The sequence below is a fragment of the Paramormyrops kingsleyae genome, chromosome 19, assembly GCF_048594095.1.
Source record: "Paramormyrops kingsleyae isolate MSU_618 chromosome 19, PKINGS_0.4, whole genome shotgun sequence".
Classification (NCBI taxonomy): domain Eukaryota; kingdom Metazoa; phylum Chordata; class Actinopteri; order Osteoglossiformes; family Mormyridae; genus Paramormyrops; species Paramormyrops kingsleyae.
In genome coordinates this window covers 27,133,176-27,149,661 of record NC_132815.1, presented here as the reverse complement: position 1 = coordinate 27,149,661, position 16,486 = coordinate 27,133,176, and the positions used below count along the sequence as shown (strand labels likewise).

At 41.5% G+C, this 16,486-nt stretch overlaps 1 protein-coding gene across 1 annotated transcript in view; it reads right to left on the bottom strand.

The window, feature by feature from the left end:
* Window positions 1-16,486, bottom strand: part of cnksr3 (cnksr family member 3) — a 50,708-nt gene that overhangs the window by 8,098 nt on the left and 26,124 nt on the right. The window contains exons 6-14 of the mRNA XM_023825899.2: window positions 15,346-15,465; window positions 15,103-15,162; window positions 12,671-12,739; window positions 12,002-12,148; window positions 10,635-10,756; window positions 10,145-10,329; window positions 7,209-7,295; window positions 5,235-5,525; window positions 8-139 (exon numbers count right to left, since the gene is read on the bottom strand). Of these exons, the coding sequence (XP_023681667.2) occupies window positions 8-139; window positions 5,235-5,525; window positions 7,209-7,295; window positions 10,145-10,329; window positions 10,635-10,756; window positions 12,002-12,148; window positions 12,671-12,739; window positions 15,103-15,162; window positions 15,346-15,465 (1,213 nt within the window). The remainder of the gene's footprint in view (window positions 1-7; window positions 140-5,234; window positions 5,526-7,208; window positions 7,296-10,144; window positions 10,330-10,634; window positions 10,757-12,001; window positions 12,149-12,670; window positions 12,740-15,102; window positions 15,163-15,345; window positions 15,466-16,486) is intronic.

The following is a 16,486-nucleotide window of genomic DNA, read 5'->3' as shown; positions in this document are numbered from 1 at the left end:
GACTTACTAGGATCTCGTTGGCAGGGTAACCTTTGGAGAGAGAGATCTTCGGATTGCGAAGTCTGTGTGGCCATCGGCTGCTCTAGACTGAGACGCGGCTTGTCTGGTTGCTCCCTCCCACCACATAACAGCAGCACCCCTCAATGATTGACAGGAACTTTCTGTTTTGCGTGATATTGCAGTTGGCTCAGCCTCTTCGCCACCTCTCTCTGGTTCTGTATTCTGATCTTCAGGCCAGTGACAGTAAGAAAAAGCCAAGCCTGGGTTTTTTGTTTCATCACTATATATATTGGCTAACATCTTTCACACCTGTGCCATGCTGCTATTTATTTTTTATGTAATTTAGTGAGAATTTGTGTGGACAGATCAACTGCAAATGAACAAGAAGCACTAGGAAATGATACTTGAATAACCTTTTATGCATTACACTATCAGAAAAAAGGGAACAGCCCAGCTTGTAAAACCCGAAGTAGCTCACTGTGTCCATCCTGACATGTATTATCAGGTCACCCTATGTTTGTGCAGGAGGCATCTTACAGACCTTGACTGATACATTCACTGCTTCTACCAGAGGAGATCTCCCAGTTAGTTTGTAATACCGAAAGGTTTATGGTTAAATCAGCGAATGATGCATAGCTCAAACTCAAAACAAGGCGGCTGAAGGAGCAATATTACACATTAAGGTTTTTTTAGGATGAAAATAAAATAAATGTTTTGATCTTTCCACAGCTGCAAGCCAGTTTAACATGCGGTATGTGTTGCTATAACTGCTGTCCTTTGCTTTTTTACAGAGAAACCCCAACTGTTTTGACAGATGCTGAACGTTTAACTTGTGGTCGGCAGTGTGGAAGGAAGTGATGTCATAGCCAGACAGAACTAGTGATACTGCCAGTGATATGCACTGAAATAAGATTCAGTCAATGTACCTTTGCTATGTAGTGAGGCTGTCTATAGCAAAAAAAAAAAAAAAAGCGACGTGATTTTGATTAAAGAATACTTTAAAAGGAGAGAAATCCAGTGTTGACTTTGAAATATGATTTCCATTAATCTATTCACTAATCATGTCCGAGTTGTAAAACAATGAAATTATAACATATATTATGGAAATAGCTTTATAATAATTCTAACAGTTATTTTAGCAACTTTCAACCACGTCTCAGCTGGTAAATTTATAAAAACTGGGGGTTGTGTTTGGACACCCACACATTGGAAATACCAGAAGACCAGAGATGATGAAAATGTGTAACTCACATAAAAGTCAGGGTGATATGCTGGGGGATGGGGGAGTGGGGGTGGGTGGGGACCCCCAGATGTTCCACGTTTTAGCTGCCTGCCAGATAGCCCGCATTTTTGCTTCTTCTTGGATGGAGCTGGGAGGGAGCAAAAATGTGGACTGTCTGGGGCTCCCAAAGGATTGGGTTGAAAAATACTGATAAAAGCTATAATCATGTGATCAGAAAGCACCAGCTTTTACTATCCACTCTGAAAGAAGGACTGAGCTCATCAAGTGACCAAAATATAACTGGTGACCGCATCTCCTGGTGCTAGGGCGATGCCCCTGAGCCTGCGTAGGATGGCACGCCCCTGATGCATGTGGCTGCAATGACTAAGCAGCTGGAACATGGCTTTGCTCATAGGCCCACACAAATGACACAAACCATCAGAGTTCAGACCTGATCTCTGTTACTTTGATCACTTTGCAGTGTCTATGAACCAATGGTATCTATCATCTGAGTAGGTAGGGTGTGGTGCTTGTTTTTCCCTGTATACTTATTTAGAAAGAGAAATGCATACACAGCTTCCCTAAAATAAATTTTATGGTAAACCAGTGTGCATAACTTCCTGTTGTACGCATATTTACATTTATTTCCCCCCAAAAAACACCCTGGATATAGTCCTTAGTAGTAAATACAGGAGTACATTGGACATTCTGTTATGTTAAAACATGAACACAACTTTTCTTTCGGCTATTATGCCATTGCTCGTCCCAATATCAATGACATGCACGTGCAGGTGTTTTACAGAAAAATAAAAATAAAATGGTGATACTACAATCTGGGGAGGCGGGTCCGTGCACCGAATCAGCAAAAATCATATTTACAATTACATGATTCAATTTATTTTGTATTTTATCTTTAGCTCCTCCCCAGTTGTGATTGATGTAACATTTTGAAGCATTCCTGCAGTGTTATATTTATAAATAACACCACTTTCTCTCATGCCGCAGTCAAGCAGTGCTGCATGGAGGGAATAATCAGTTCTTCAGCCATCAATGTCAACCAATCAGGTGTTCTGGCGCCTATTAAGGTCGCTCCTAAGAAGCTCTCCCTTAAGATATTGTTCGGGAAACAGACGTAGGAAAAAAAATACCTTTCATTATGATATATCTTTAGAGTCTTCCTAAGATGCTAGGGGTGACTATTATCGGGAAACCTAGCCCATATTGATACGTCTTAAACAGTACAGGGTCTCAGGGGAGGACCTGAGGAACTCACATCCTCATGGGTTTTAGGTAGTGATGCTACCCATGAAGCCACTGTACGCACATTAACTGATTTTGTATTTATACCAAGAAATATTATTATGGTGCATCTTCTTTTAGTGGCCAGAATACAATACTGTGCAAAGGTCTTAGGCACTCAAGAGAAATTATGTTAAAATTATGTTTATATTGGTGTAAAATGATGATTTTATGCTTATCGAATTCATCCCAGCCACCCTATTTGCAGAACCCATTCAATATACCCATGCATTTTTCGATTGTACCACTAGCATACAATGTTTGGCTAATCAATACCTCATCAATTTTATTTACTAATTAGGTTAATTAATTAACTGAACTGGTGGTGAAATGTAATAACTACATGGGCTGTGGTGTCCCTGAGGAGGGCTTTGGGACCTGAAGCAGTGTTCATCCATCCATCCAACAAGGTGTGAGTAACTTTTTGGAGATCGGAAGAAATTCTTACTTACTTTTTAGCATATTACTCTTTATTTGTATTTATATTGTAATGTCATATATAATGCAGGGGCATGGCTATGGGTGGTACATCTGCCCCCCCAGTGTAGAATCAATCCTTTACTTGGCATTTTCACAGGTACATTAGAACACTTCTCTTTGTCTGCCCCATCTTGCTCTCCATGGGACACACACAGAGGTTGGGGGTCACAGCACTGGGTCAGGCAGCATACAGCGACCCCGGAGCTGGGGTTAAGGGGCTTGCTTAAGGGACATGTGACAATTCGGCCAAGGCTTAAAGCAATGATTTTGCAATGACAGCAGCTTAGCTCGCTGAGCCACTCACCACTGTACTCATCTCCCCTCCTTTGTGACCCTTTTATTTGCTCGGAGTCCAGAAAGGTTACCTGACCCCTCAGTAACATGAACTGAAATTCATCACCAGTGCCACCGTAATTAATAGTGCTCAGAGCCTGAACCCACGGTATTTTCCAGCTGATCCCTCCAAATTATGTGCAGGATTGTTCTCCTAATCTGCATGAGATTCAGGAGGTTGCTTTTGCAAAAGGGCCACTCAGAGAACTCAAAATCAAGCCCATCATAGCATAAAGTGTATTTACATGGTACAAACACCTTGGCTGTTGACAAACTGGTTAAATATGAGTTACTAGTGTATTTATAGAATTTCTGTGAGATTTGTTAGCTTGCTATGACATTTTGGCCTTGAAACAGAGGTGTTTGTGCCCTGACGTATGTTGCTGCTTTGTGTCAAGTGAAAAGACTCAAGGCCTGAGAAGATGGAACAGCAGGGTGAAATATTACTGCCAATAAAGGACAGCAGAGGGTACAGTATTGTTAAAACTAACTCCACTAGACTATCCATATTAAAATACAGTATATTCAAGTAATTACTCCCTTTAGTGTGCTAACTGCACAATACAACTGGCCAACATGGAAGTTCAGATGTATTGTGTAATATTTTATTTCAGTGGAAAACATGTTTCGCAATAGAAAAGCACTCCAGAGGACAGCTATTTATTTGTTTATTAAGTTAGATAACAATCTCAATTATTCTAGACATTTTACAATTATGGAATTACATAAAGTTTAATGATTAGTTAAACTTTTTTCATGTAGCACATTTTGACAGAAATGCAAGAAAAAAAAATATTTTGAATTCTTTAAGCACTCAACACTGTCATAATTCAGATAAACAACTTTCAGCTTCATTATGCATTGAGAATGGGAGGCACTTTGTATTCATACTCATTCCTACTGCAGCCAGTTGCTTTCGCGGCTTGCAAGGCCACCGAGCAATAAACCAGCACTAGTTAAAAACACGCTCACGTTTCTGCATATTTATATTACATGGTATAGCTGTGTGTACCATAAGAAATCTAACATGTAACAGTGCCTATCATTGGTCAATGGTTCACTTATCAAAGACTAGATTATTCTGAACAATTTTTTCACAAACTGGTTGACCACTGAAAAGGGGAAATTCACACTTCCTCTGGCTGAAAGAAGCAGCAGTAATGGGTCAGTTACACCCAGTAAGGTTTGGCTTACTAGAGGACGATTTTAAGATAACATCAGTAGTAGTTCTTGCATAAAACCAGCTCCGTATAGCTTCAGCAAAAACACATACTTCACATGTAAATATATTGAGGAGAAAAAATTTCTCTGTTGGTACAGAGGAAATGTATGCAAATTTAGACCAAATAGAATTCCACAAGGAAAAATTTATAATGAATAACTTCAGCTAAATGTTCATGATTTGTACTTGAGTTACTTGTGTCCCCTCAAATAATGTGTTACCATATTCCTTACCAAATCTATTCCTAATTTCCCCAAAAGGAAACTGAAATCTATTATAGGCCAAGTAAAACTGTACCTATTGAACAGAAGGGGTGCGCCAGATTTCCCGACTGAGACTTCCTCAAAAAAATTTCTCTTAAACTGAGCTATATCTATTGGAAAATGAAAGTCTCCAAAGTCTCCATGACTCTGAGATGCTTCTCATAAAAACAGTGTGACAGGCAGGTAGAAGCGAAGAGTGGAATTAGAACACGACCACCTTGTTTTCCTCTTCCTGTTTCCTCGTAGCCACCTCACTTCCTGTCCCAGAGCATAAGTGTACATCAACCATGCTCATGTGCTGTGAGGTGGTCTACTGGACGTCTGTGCTTTTGGGTGACAGCAGAATTAAAGGCACAGCGGGGAGCTGCGGAGAGCACGCGGCAGAGGCAGGGGGGCGGCGGCAGGGGGGGTCAGCGAGTCAACAGCTTTAGCCGGGAGATCCAGCTACCCAGAAGCGAAGTTTCCACTACCGGCGCTTTTGGGGCTGAGGCGATGGGCGTCTTTTTAGAGGGCTCCTCTTGATAGGGAATGGTGGCGGTATTGTGCAAGCCGCTCTCTATGACGCAGCGGCTTCCCCGGACGCGGTCCATGCCGCGGAAAAGATGCCTGCTGCCTGTGGGCCTGTTGTGTGGCTGGAAAGATGGGCTCTCCTCAGAAATGGCGGGGATCTGCTCATTGCTTAGATACCTGTGCATTATACTGCCCCCTGCAGGTGGGGCACAGAACACACACACGGAATTACTCATAGGGTGTAAGCTGTACTAAGCTGAATGTCACACTCGTTAGTCTTGGTCATCTATAAACTGCTTAAAAAAACACAACTCATTAATTACTATATTTGAAAATGTTCATCCTGTTGCATGTGACATACAGGTTGCTCTAATTCCAAAATAAGAAAAGATACCCAGACAGAAGATTGCTTAGACCTCAATGAATGTCTAATATATAAACATACAGTGGTACTTCGGTTCTCAAACTCACTAGAACTGGAATTTCTTGAAAGTCGAACAAACCAGTTTGACCTAGAACTCGATCTGAATATCAAAGGTCGAACCCTGACCTAATATAAATTGTATGTGCCAGGAAATGAGTCATACAATGCAATTCTTACTTGAATGCCTTCTTCACAGACTGGACGATTAACCAAATAAAGCAGCGCAACATTACAGTAACTAACAATAAAAAAAACCACTAACTTACGTGTACTATTAGAGCATTCATGTCATTTATTTAAACTTTATTTTACCAGGTAAATTAACTGAAAACAGTTCTCTGCTTTACGTGATATTCGGGAGAAATACCAGATTACGCATCGGAACTGCCTGGGATACAAACGTCATGCGTGTAACTAAACTCTTCAGCCAATAAGAGCAAAGGTGTGTCGTCACGGAGGCGGTTCCAGTTTGTGCAGCCGGGTGAGAGGTCGCAATGCATCTAACCGTAATGCATTGCGTCAGGATCAGAATGCGTTGCTTTAAGCCAGCGCTGTAAACAAGTCCAACGCACCCAATGACCGGACTGGGGAAACAAACTGAAACGCGGACTTAATACCAAGAGGGTCTAGCTGCAGACGCCTGTAGAGTGGAGCTCCACCGGAAATACGTCACCTCCACAGGAAACACGTGATCTTTAAGGACGTAAAGTGGAGCTCCGGTTAGGGTTAAGGTTAAGGTTTATTCGCTCTGACACAGAGTTGAGGCCACGTGCTTCCTGTGGAGCTCAACTCTACAGGCGTCTGCAGCTGGACCCTTCTCCTTAATACAGAGGACTAATGACAACAACCAGAAACAGCTGATCACATGGGGATTCCACACGGGGTTAACGAGGGGGTGTGGCACACGGAAGGAGCGGACAATCTTGTTTTATCCTGTTCATTTTGTGTTTAAATGCTAAAAAAAAAAAAAACAAACATTTAGGTGTAATTTTGGGGGGCCGGGAACCAATTAATTGGTTTTCCATTATTTCTTATGGGAAAAATTCGATCAGAACTCGAACTTTTTAGGATTCGATCCGGAGTCCGGAACGGATTAAGTTCGAGAACCAAGGTACCACTGTAATTGTTTCTGAACCAAGTCAAATTCAAATTGATTTTGAATCTCCACTGCCAAACATACTGGGCAAATACCTACATGGTGATATTATGACAAACAACACCTCATAAAATGAACGTTTCTGCTTAAGTTATTTAATAGATACATTATGTAAAATCATGTGTTCTATGTACAAATGTGTCCGAGTCTATAGTGTGTACAGGAAGTCAAAGCCAGGCTTTATTCTTCCTCTGATACCCACGCTTCATTTTCTGTGACCTGATGGGGCCTCATTAGATTTACGTGGTTGGGCTGCCACATTCTTTAGGCTGCTCTTGGTGCCAGGAGGCACTTCCTACCTTTTCCTCCTGGTGTCCAAGGCCGTGAGAAGGAGTCATTTTGGTCAACAGAAGTGTCTACTGGCATGGATAGAGGTCGGGGCTTACCTGGAACATGAAAACTATGTTTTAATGAATTTATAATAGTCAGAGTGTTTGCAACACATATCGCTTGGGTTTCTAGATGCTGTTACAAGCCGTCAAAGAAAATGATGTTTTAATGATCTCCGTGTTAGTATAAAACTGTAACTTTCAAAATGTGCCATTTAAAAACCTTTCCAAAATCCATCCTATATAACCAGTATTGGGCAAGCTACTTGTAAAGTGTAGTGAGCTAAGCTATCAGTTACTCAACAATAAATTAAGCTTCACTACACAAAAGCTACCACCCACAGAAATATAGCAAGCTAAGTTACACAAATATGGCAAAAGTAGTTTACTACATCAGAAGCTACTTCACGTTGTACTAACCTATTGCCAGATCAGTGCAAAATGACAGTCAGATACACTGGTTAAGACATTTATTAAAGAACAACCCATTTAACACAGTGTAGACATTGCATTATGTGAAGCATCGAGACATAAACAAATAATCAAAAAATAAAAAGTTATTGGCCTACTACTAGGTAAACCAGTACTCTAGTAAACGAACTATTTAGTACCAAATGAAAGCTACTGTGTAGTGTTCGATGGGCAAGACATGGCTATAGGTTTAAATCAATTTAAAAGTTCTGGGGAAAAGAAAAACCATATTAACAGCCATCTTATTTCCTCAGGGCCTCCCTAAACAAGAAAACTTCTTCAGACCCCAATTAAACAAGTCGTTTGAAGTTACAAATGAACTTTGGGTTTAAGAACCGTGTTAAACTGTGTTTACGGACGACATGCAACACCATGATTAATAAGCATGGCTCAGAGAGTGATCACTGGGACAATAGCAAATGAACTGGTCCAAACTGAAATGAGAATCAAATCTGAAAATATCCTTTCCTAAGGTGAACTATCTTTCACAGGCTGCATTTGCTGGGACCCCTGTGTTGTATCTATACTTTTTAATAATTAAGCTGGATGCATCATCAAATTGATAAAAGTCATGAAAATGAATCCAGCTTTAAGTGTTTTTTATTTATTAATTAGTTAAAACCCAGGAATTTGGGCAAAGTCTATAAGTAAATAAATACTGTGCGGAGGTACCGGCGGGCAGCGCGGCAAGTTGGACTGATGCCAGCTTGTAAATAGTTGTCAGTAATCGCTTGTGTCATTATAAATGTGCTGTGTGTTATGTCATGTATAATCGTTAATGTTTATTGTTGTACGTAGTGTGCGTGTATGTGTGCGTGCGCCCACCGGTTCGGCGGCCCACTAATTCAATAATTTATTGTAAATATTATACTGTGTGTGTGTGCGCGCGCGTAAGTCAGCCTGTTTGCTTGCCTGGCGCCGCTGAGTCACGTGACAGCTGGGAGCGGCAATCGAGAGCAGAATCGCTTACACAGACAGCCACAGGGCATTCAGGACAGAAATTGAAACTGAAGTATCGATCTCATGACGCTGCCATACGCATGCGTGTTTCGATAGACAGGCAGTAGAAGCAGAGTACAAGGTTGCGCATGAACATGCTAAATTTATTTCTGATTGTTGTGTTTCAAAATCATACTGCAGAAGAAACCTCTGCTTTTCTCAGACATGTTCTGGAAATTGTAGCTTTTATGGACGCTACGTCGCTACTTGATCAAAAAAATAACGTAACTACTGGAAAGTTATTTAATTCAGAAATCAGCGATGCTACAGGCAAGCTACTAGAAAATGTAGTTAAACTAATAGCTTCGCTACATGTAGCGGTGCTACCGCCCATCACTGGTAGTAACCGTCCAATATACCTATGTATCTATTGACCTGACCACTAGCAGAACATGTAGCTAATCAATACTTCAACGATAATTAAGCAAATTAATTAAATGGCTGGGGTAGCCATCCAACAAGATACCAGTATTTTTTTGGAGAACAGAAGAAATTTGTTCATTTTTTATCGTGTTACTGTTAATCTGCATATATTATAATATTGAATAGTTTTTTCATTAACAAATACATACAGCCGCGGAAAAAAATTGAGACCACAGGACAATTTTTTGTTTCACTAATTTCTCAATTTCTAGTTGTGTCTATAGCCTAAATAATATTTAATAATATTCGTTTATTTTTTTTGCAAACTGCAGCCTAGTTGTTTTCCTATTTCTCAAAAACGAAGGGCTTCATCCTTGTTTTATGGGTCTTCAGTCCTGCTTCTAGGAGCCTGATACAAACTGTCCTAGTAATGCACTTGACACCTGCACAATCAGAAAGTCACGTCCACCCTCTACCTGGCTGGTTTCTGGTTGTTCTCAGCGTCTCCTGCTTCACTTTATTCTTGTGTACTGCTGTCTTAGATATTTTGAACCAGGAAGCAACCTGCTGCTCAGCATAGCTGTCTACCAGCGGAACCATGATTAAACCAGGATTTAAAAATGCAGATTTGTTTAAAAATATAGAGTGGTTTCTTAATTTTTTCTGCAGCTGTACTTACTACCCAGATAAAGAGTCAAACATTTTCTTTGACTGCCTTATACACAGTACTGTATTTTACAGTATCCTAAATATCTGTTTTATGTGTGTCTCTCTGCTTGTCTGTCCCACACAGACACACACACACATAGACACTGACACTCATACAGACATACAGACAGACACATAGGCACACAGACACTGACACTCATACAGACACAGACATACAGACAGACACATAGGCACACAGACACTGACACTCATACAGACACAGACATACAGACAGACACATAGGCACACAGACACTGACACTCATACAGACACACTCATACAGACACAGACATACAGACAGACACATAGGCACATAGACATACAGACACAGACAGACACATAGGCACACAGACACTGACACTCACTTCGGGAGGGGGCCCGGTCCCTTCTCCACTCCTGCAGCACGTTCACTTCCACAGGGAGAGTGATACGTTGCTCGTCACATTCAGCGATGGTGCGCCTTCTTCCCTCCAAGTCAAGGAAGGAGTTGGGGGACTCGGAGCCTCTGGGCCTGATGCCATCCCCAATGCACAAACCGGACCTCCCGTCTCTTCACAGGGAGACAGAGAGGTCAAAGCACAGATTTTAAAAATGAAAACATCCATGTCTGCATTGTTCACCAATATCTCAGAAAGTCACTCAAAAGGAGTGAAGAGGTTCCATCATATATTCTTGCGAAACTTCTCTAACATAAAGTACAAAGACTAAGTACAAATTGCAAGACACATGGAACAGAGGAGGCTGTACTATTCTGTGCCTAATTAGGATAACTGGAGACCAAACAGATCAGACATCTGTCATAAATACTGCATCAGTCATAGCTGTGGGTAAGAGGGCAATTAGACAAGAGCCTACCGGGGTGTGTAGGGAACAGCTGGAGGAGGGGGGATGTACAGGTCCAAAATGGCAGGTTTCTCCTTCCGGATGGAGCGCTCTGATAGGCTGGGAGACTTTGCCTTAGGCGGGCAGGAAGTGCTCTGTGACAAACACGACAGATGCGGGTTAGCGAGTTCTTCAGAAGCAAACCTGGCCCTACCTGCAGGCAGTTCCCAGGTGAGCCAATGAGAGCTTTTTCCATGTGAAATCAGGGTCCAAGTCTGGAATACGTCATTGAACTGGGGATTCTAAACACAAATCATAGCTGGCAGCAACATGTGCGGGTGTGCAGTCAGTGAAAATGGGGAGTAGTAATTACTCTAAGCACTAGGGCGTTAGCCATTCAAACAGAAATGGAAAATCTGTAGCCTGACAACACCAGTGCTAACTATAGAGAGTGAGAGAGACACATCAGGCCAGCAAGTCATGGTATCACAGCGCTATCAGTGCCCCCTGGTGTTGTTCCAGGTTCTTGTTAATTGAGAGTTAAAAATTTTCTATTTATTCCCCAAATATTTATTTCCTATATTTTCACATCCTGCTTTTGTGACATAAAACCAAGGCTCCTGGCCAGAGCAGAAACAGGCAGTGAATGTGTGCAGGGTGGGCTCCTGATGGGGAGGGGCCACTGCCTCTGGGGAACTGTCAGACAGACAGGATGGCCAATCAAATTAAGTTTTGCCAGATGACAATAAAAGGTCCTGACTGAACGTGTCTGGCTATAGGATGGCCTGTCAAATGCCTGTTTTTCCCTGAGAAAATTAAAATCTGAGAATTTAAAATCTGAGGGGCTTTTAATAGTTACAGCATTTTCCAATGATTATGAATCCAGTTGGAGACATGAGTGAATTTCCTTAGCAGGAAGAATTAGAAGGTAAAGAGGTCTCATGGTCAGAGTAGGTCTCAGTGTGTTTAATGGTCCCTACCTGTCCAGCTGGTTTGGGGGTCATGTTTAGGACACTGTGCCTGTTATGAGAAGGTCGTTGGTTCCAATCCCAAGGTTGGGAGTGATGTCGCCGTTAGGCCCTGGGACAGTGCCCTTAACCCCTGTTTCCCCAGGGACTGTCCGACCCCACTTTCAATTGCATGTCACTTTGGATAAAAGTGGTTGAATATAAAAAACCCATAGGATTACAAATTATTTAGCAGATATTATTTTGGAGGACAGGACAAGCTGTGATTGCTCAACTCGGTGCACCCCGCCCACATAGTGCTGTTTGGGGGATTCGGTCACATGTCCCAACATGCCAGGTCACCAGCACACAACGTGTTGCGTTTCAGGAAGGCGCGAGCGGCGCTCGTCGGACTTCTCTTAGCCTGACAGGAGGGGTCAGGGAGCCGTGCACCTGCACCAGGGGAGGCTTCCAGCGCATGTTCTTCAGGGGAGCAGGGGCGAAGCAGGCCGACCCCGTGGGCCTCTTCTTCACGGTCAGGAAGGTGTTGGCAGGGTTCTCCCTCAGCTTGGCCACCAGGTTCTTTAGCTGCCAGCCCACCTGCGATCCACAGCAACATGCATCTGCTAATCTTCACCAGTCTCTATCTGTCACTTCCCCTCAACTACAGACCACCTACAAATACAGACACACACTAATAGCTATTTATATACACAAATACACATGTGAAATACTGGTCAGAGGAGGAATATACAACACTCTGAATCTGCTGAGCTGGGGAAGGAATCAAACCTGTAATCATGGAGACATAGTTACAATGCCACCCACTGAGCTGGAGCAGCAGCCTTAATTTAACAATGAGTATGTTTAGCTAATGAGACAGCCATGAAAATGAATGCAAACAGCAGGAAGGACAGTGAATATACATCGAAAGTGATCTATATGTCACCATACATCACGTTAGCTTGTTGAATGTTCCCAAGAATGTGTTTCTGTTCTTAAAACTCTTGTTTGAAAGGTAACAGCCAACCAATCAACTCTTAAAACTGCAGTGAAGAAGGAGGCGTGTGAGTGAGAGGGAGGGGAGATGAAGGTGATGGCCTGAGGGGTCACAGTACTGACCACTGTCTGCCGGTTGACCTGGATGACCTCATCGCCAGCATGGATCTTGCCGGTCCTCTCTGCTGGAGACTAGAAGCACATAAGGTTACTATGGTTAAGCTATACATGTCTACCTAGGGTTTGCGTGATAATCAGGTTAGATGAAGCTAAATGTATGACTAAAGATGCCTGCAGATGAGCCTTTGGTGTGGTATTCATTTGTTTTTTGGCATGATTTAATTTCACTTCAATGCCTGAAAGGGTGAAGCAAATGGCACGAAAAACCAAAAATGTTAATAATCACATTCATTCTGTGGTAGAGCACTTTTCTGCTGATGGAATCTTCCGGCATGACAGTGCCTGCATCCGCAAAGTGACAGCGGCCCCTGGCTGGTTTGATAAGCATTAAAACCACGAGCCATGGCTGCCTCAGTGACCACATCTCCATTCAGCAGAACAATGGACGGCTGCCTGAGACCAAGTAAACACCAACCGGTGCAATTTGTTGTGAAGTATGACGCTGCCTCCAGTTAACATAGGGGGACTTTCTGACACTTCCAGATCCTATGCCAAGGTTCTTTGAAGCTCTTGAGGTGTTGTGGTGGACCACAAACCAAATGAAGCTGTATTTTTGTATTTTGTTGCCTACTCTTTCGTGAGTTGTCTTTCTGTGTTTGTATAGATATATAGTAGTATGAAAAATTATTAGACAGTCAAAGACAATGAAGTTTAAATATTACGCCACAATGATATTAAGTCACCCCAGTATTTGCAGCAACCATCCAATGCACGCATGTATTTTTGACTTGTCCATTAGCCTACCTTGTATGGCCAATCAATATCTCATTGACTTTTTAAAACATTAAATTAATTACGTGAGCTGGTGTTGAAATTTAGCGAGTACATGGAATGGCTGAGCTGACTGCAAACCAAAGCTGTGTTCATCTCGCCATGCAACAACATATCAGTAATGTTTTGGAGAAGGGAAGACATTCTTCTTGGTTAAGAAATTTTTACTCTTAATTTGCATATGTTCTAATGTTAAATTATGTTTTTTTCTGAGCAAGCATACGCGCTACCCAGATATATAGCCTTAAACATTTTCTTTGACTGCCTAAGACTTTTGCACAGTACCATATACAGTATATTGAATTATATATTATATATTTTATTTGAGGAGCTATCTTGTTATTTCACCTTAAAAAAAGTACTTTCTTATCACAGAGGCAGAGACTGTTTACGTGAGAGGTGAGTACTGACCAATGTGTTTAACAGAAGACACTGTCATATGTAAAAACAAATGTTATTATTCCCTTGACTGTGTATATTATATAAAAAAAAGAATACACAAACACCATGAAAAAAACAGAAAGGTGGCAAAACAATGACTGAGAACTTCTAAGTATAGTGTGTAAAACACAACGCCACTGTTTTCTAATTCGAGGCTTGCTGAGGAGGACCGGAGTGGCAGAATGGGGCCTGATTAATGGCCCTGTGTGTAGGAGATATGGAAAGGAGTCATTACGTGGTTTTGGTTGAAATTTTCTCTCGTTTTTCAGCCATAGTCAGCCTGAAGTAGGTGTAGATGGAGGGCAGAGGGGAAAGACGACTGCAAACCTCTCCTCCATAAAGGGGAATGGTAGCAGGCTGTGAGTCTGTTGATGTATCGGTGCATTGTGTGAAGAGGAAATGTACCATAATATTTATTTTGGGGTTTTTTTCACTAACACTTTACTTGAGGGGCCACAAACAATGATGTAGTACCATCTTACTTTTTAAATTAATTAACCAGAAACCGTTAATTATGTCCTGATCCCATGTTCGATCATAATTAATCAATCATCATGGTTCATGTATTTCATGCAGTTACTATATTTGTTGATGATTTGTACTTGATTTGTATTTGAAGTTACTCATACAGTATCCCCTCAAGTAAAGTTTTGCCGTTATTTTTCTTAGTGATGAATAGTTTTGTGTTTTGTGTCTGATCCTGTGAATGACTTGGTAACCCAGAGAGCAAGCATTTAGCCTACTTATCTATGCTGTGATGACGCTTCAGAGCAAACTGAGGATTATGCCTCATATATAAAAAGTATATAAATAGTAAAAATGCAATCCATACAGTGGGTGTCACACTGAGATCAGAAACATGCTGCTGAATTTCGGAAAGTAGATTCTAATATAAACTGGGGCAGATGTTAAAATTAGCATTTTTGCAGGAGAGCCACATTTAAAATGTAGCATTTTTGTCACACCTCTGGTGAAACAAAGGTTGGCAAGTAAAAATAGACGAAAGGCAAAAGGAGCCAGTCAGTGTTGCTGCATCAACACATATCGCCATAGAGATGAATGTCAGCCGTAGTCAGGGGCCCGAAAGGAACTCAGCTGAGAAGGAGAAGTGCTGCAAACAGCCGTTCTCCTCCACAGGGCCTCACGCACAGACAGCGACTTACATTTTCTGTAGTCCCAGTGATGATGTGAAGTCCATCATATGTTGACTTAATGTACATGCCCTGAGGAAAAGAGGGGAACTAGGTGTCACTGGACATAAGGAGATACTGATCTGGATGAAGTTTGCATTAAAGCATAAAGACTAATATATGCTAATTCAGACATCTGTAACACATATTGATCCATCCATCCATCCATCCATCCATCCATCCATCCAGTGGGCAGAGTGTGAACATCTGTCTCACCAGTCCCTCCCCAGGTGTGACGCGGCTCAGGTGGACCTCCTCCAGGCACAAGGGCTGGCTTACGAGAGGATCGGAGGTGTTCTTCACCGTCTGATCACAGATGCCATTCAATACCTTCGCCTGTTAGAAGGCACGAAAGAACAGGTTTCTGTGCGAGATACAGGCATATTTGCTGCATAGAAATATTTCATTTCTAAGAGATAAGGCTTATGCTAATAAAATAAAGTTTTCTGAATAGTGTATCTTAAGAATACCTACATATATACACATTTAAAAAGTGACAATGCAGATTAATATACTGCACATATTTGTTTACATTTCCAGCTTATGTTATCCAATTTCTTTTTCACAATGAAGTATTCATTTGGAACAACTTGGCAGCAAACAGAATATGTATGTTTGACATTCCAATAAATAAAACATCAGATGTTCCAGCAGATTTATACATTTATGGACAAATTCTGCACCAACACAAACACCAACGTGGCATTTTCTGCATCCAGCCCTAGCAACACATTTCAAGACACCTACAAGCTGGTGCACTTCCATCCATCCATCCATCCATCCATCCATCCATCCATCCATCCATCCATCCATCCATCCATCCATCCATCCATCCATCCATCCATCCATCCATCCATCCATCCATCCATCCATCCTGCTTGTCCTATGCAGCAGGGGTATAATGGTACACAAAGTTCACAATTCAGTATGAACCACGCTTTTGGGTTCATGGTTCAGTACAGTTTCGGTACATTTGATACAGAATTTGTTCTGAAATTTATTATTAAATATGCCGACAAACACAAACAAGAACAGTTGTAAACCAAAAGTCATGTGTCTATTGATGTATCTATAACAAATCTGCTTATTTGGATATTGTAAACATAAATATGGGAAGAAATAATCAAAATTATATAACAATCATAATCAACAAAATCATACTTTTCTCAATTTATGTTCTTGTTCTTTTATGTTACTTGTGAATATATGCACCAATAATGCCAAAACAAATTCCTAGTACACGCAGTTGTACCTGGCCAATAACGTGAATTCTGATTCTGATTTTAGTCCGGTCTCAATTTCCAGGCAAACGCGCCTTAGATGCCACAGAAAGACTGGCAGAGGCAACGTCTGCCTT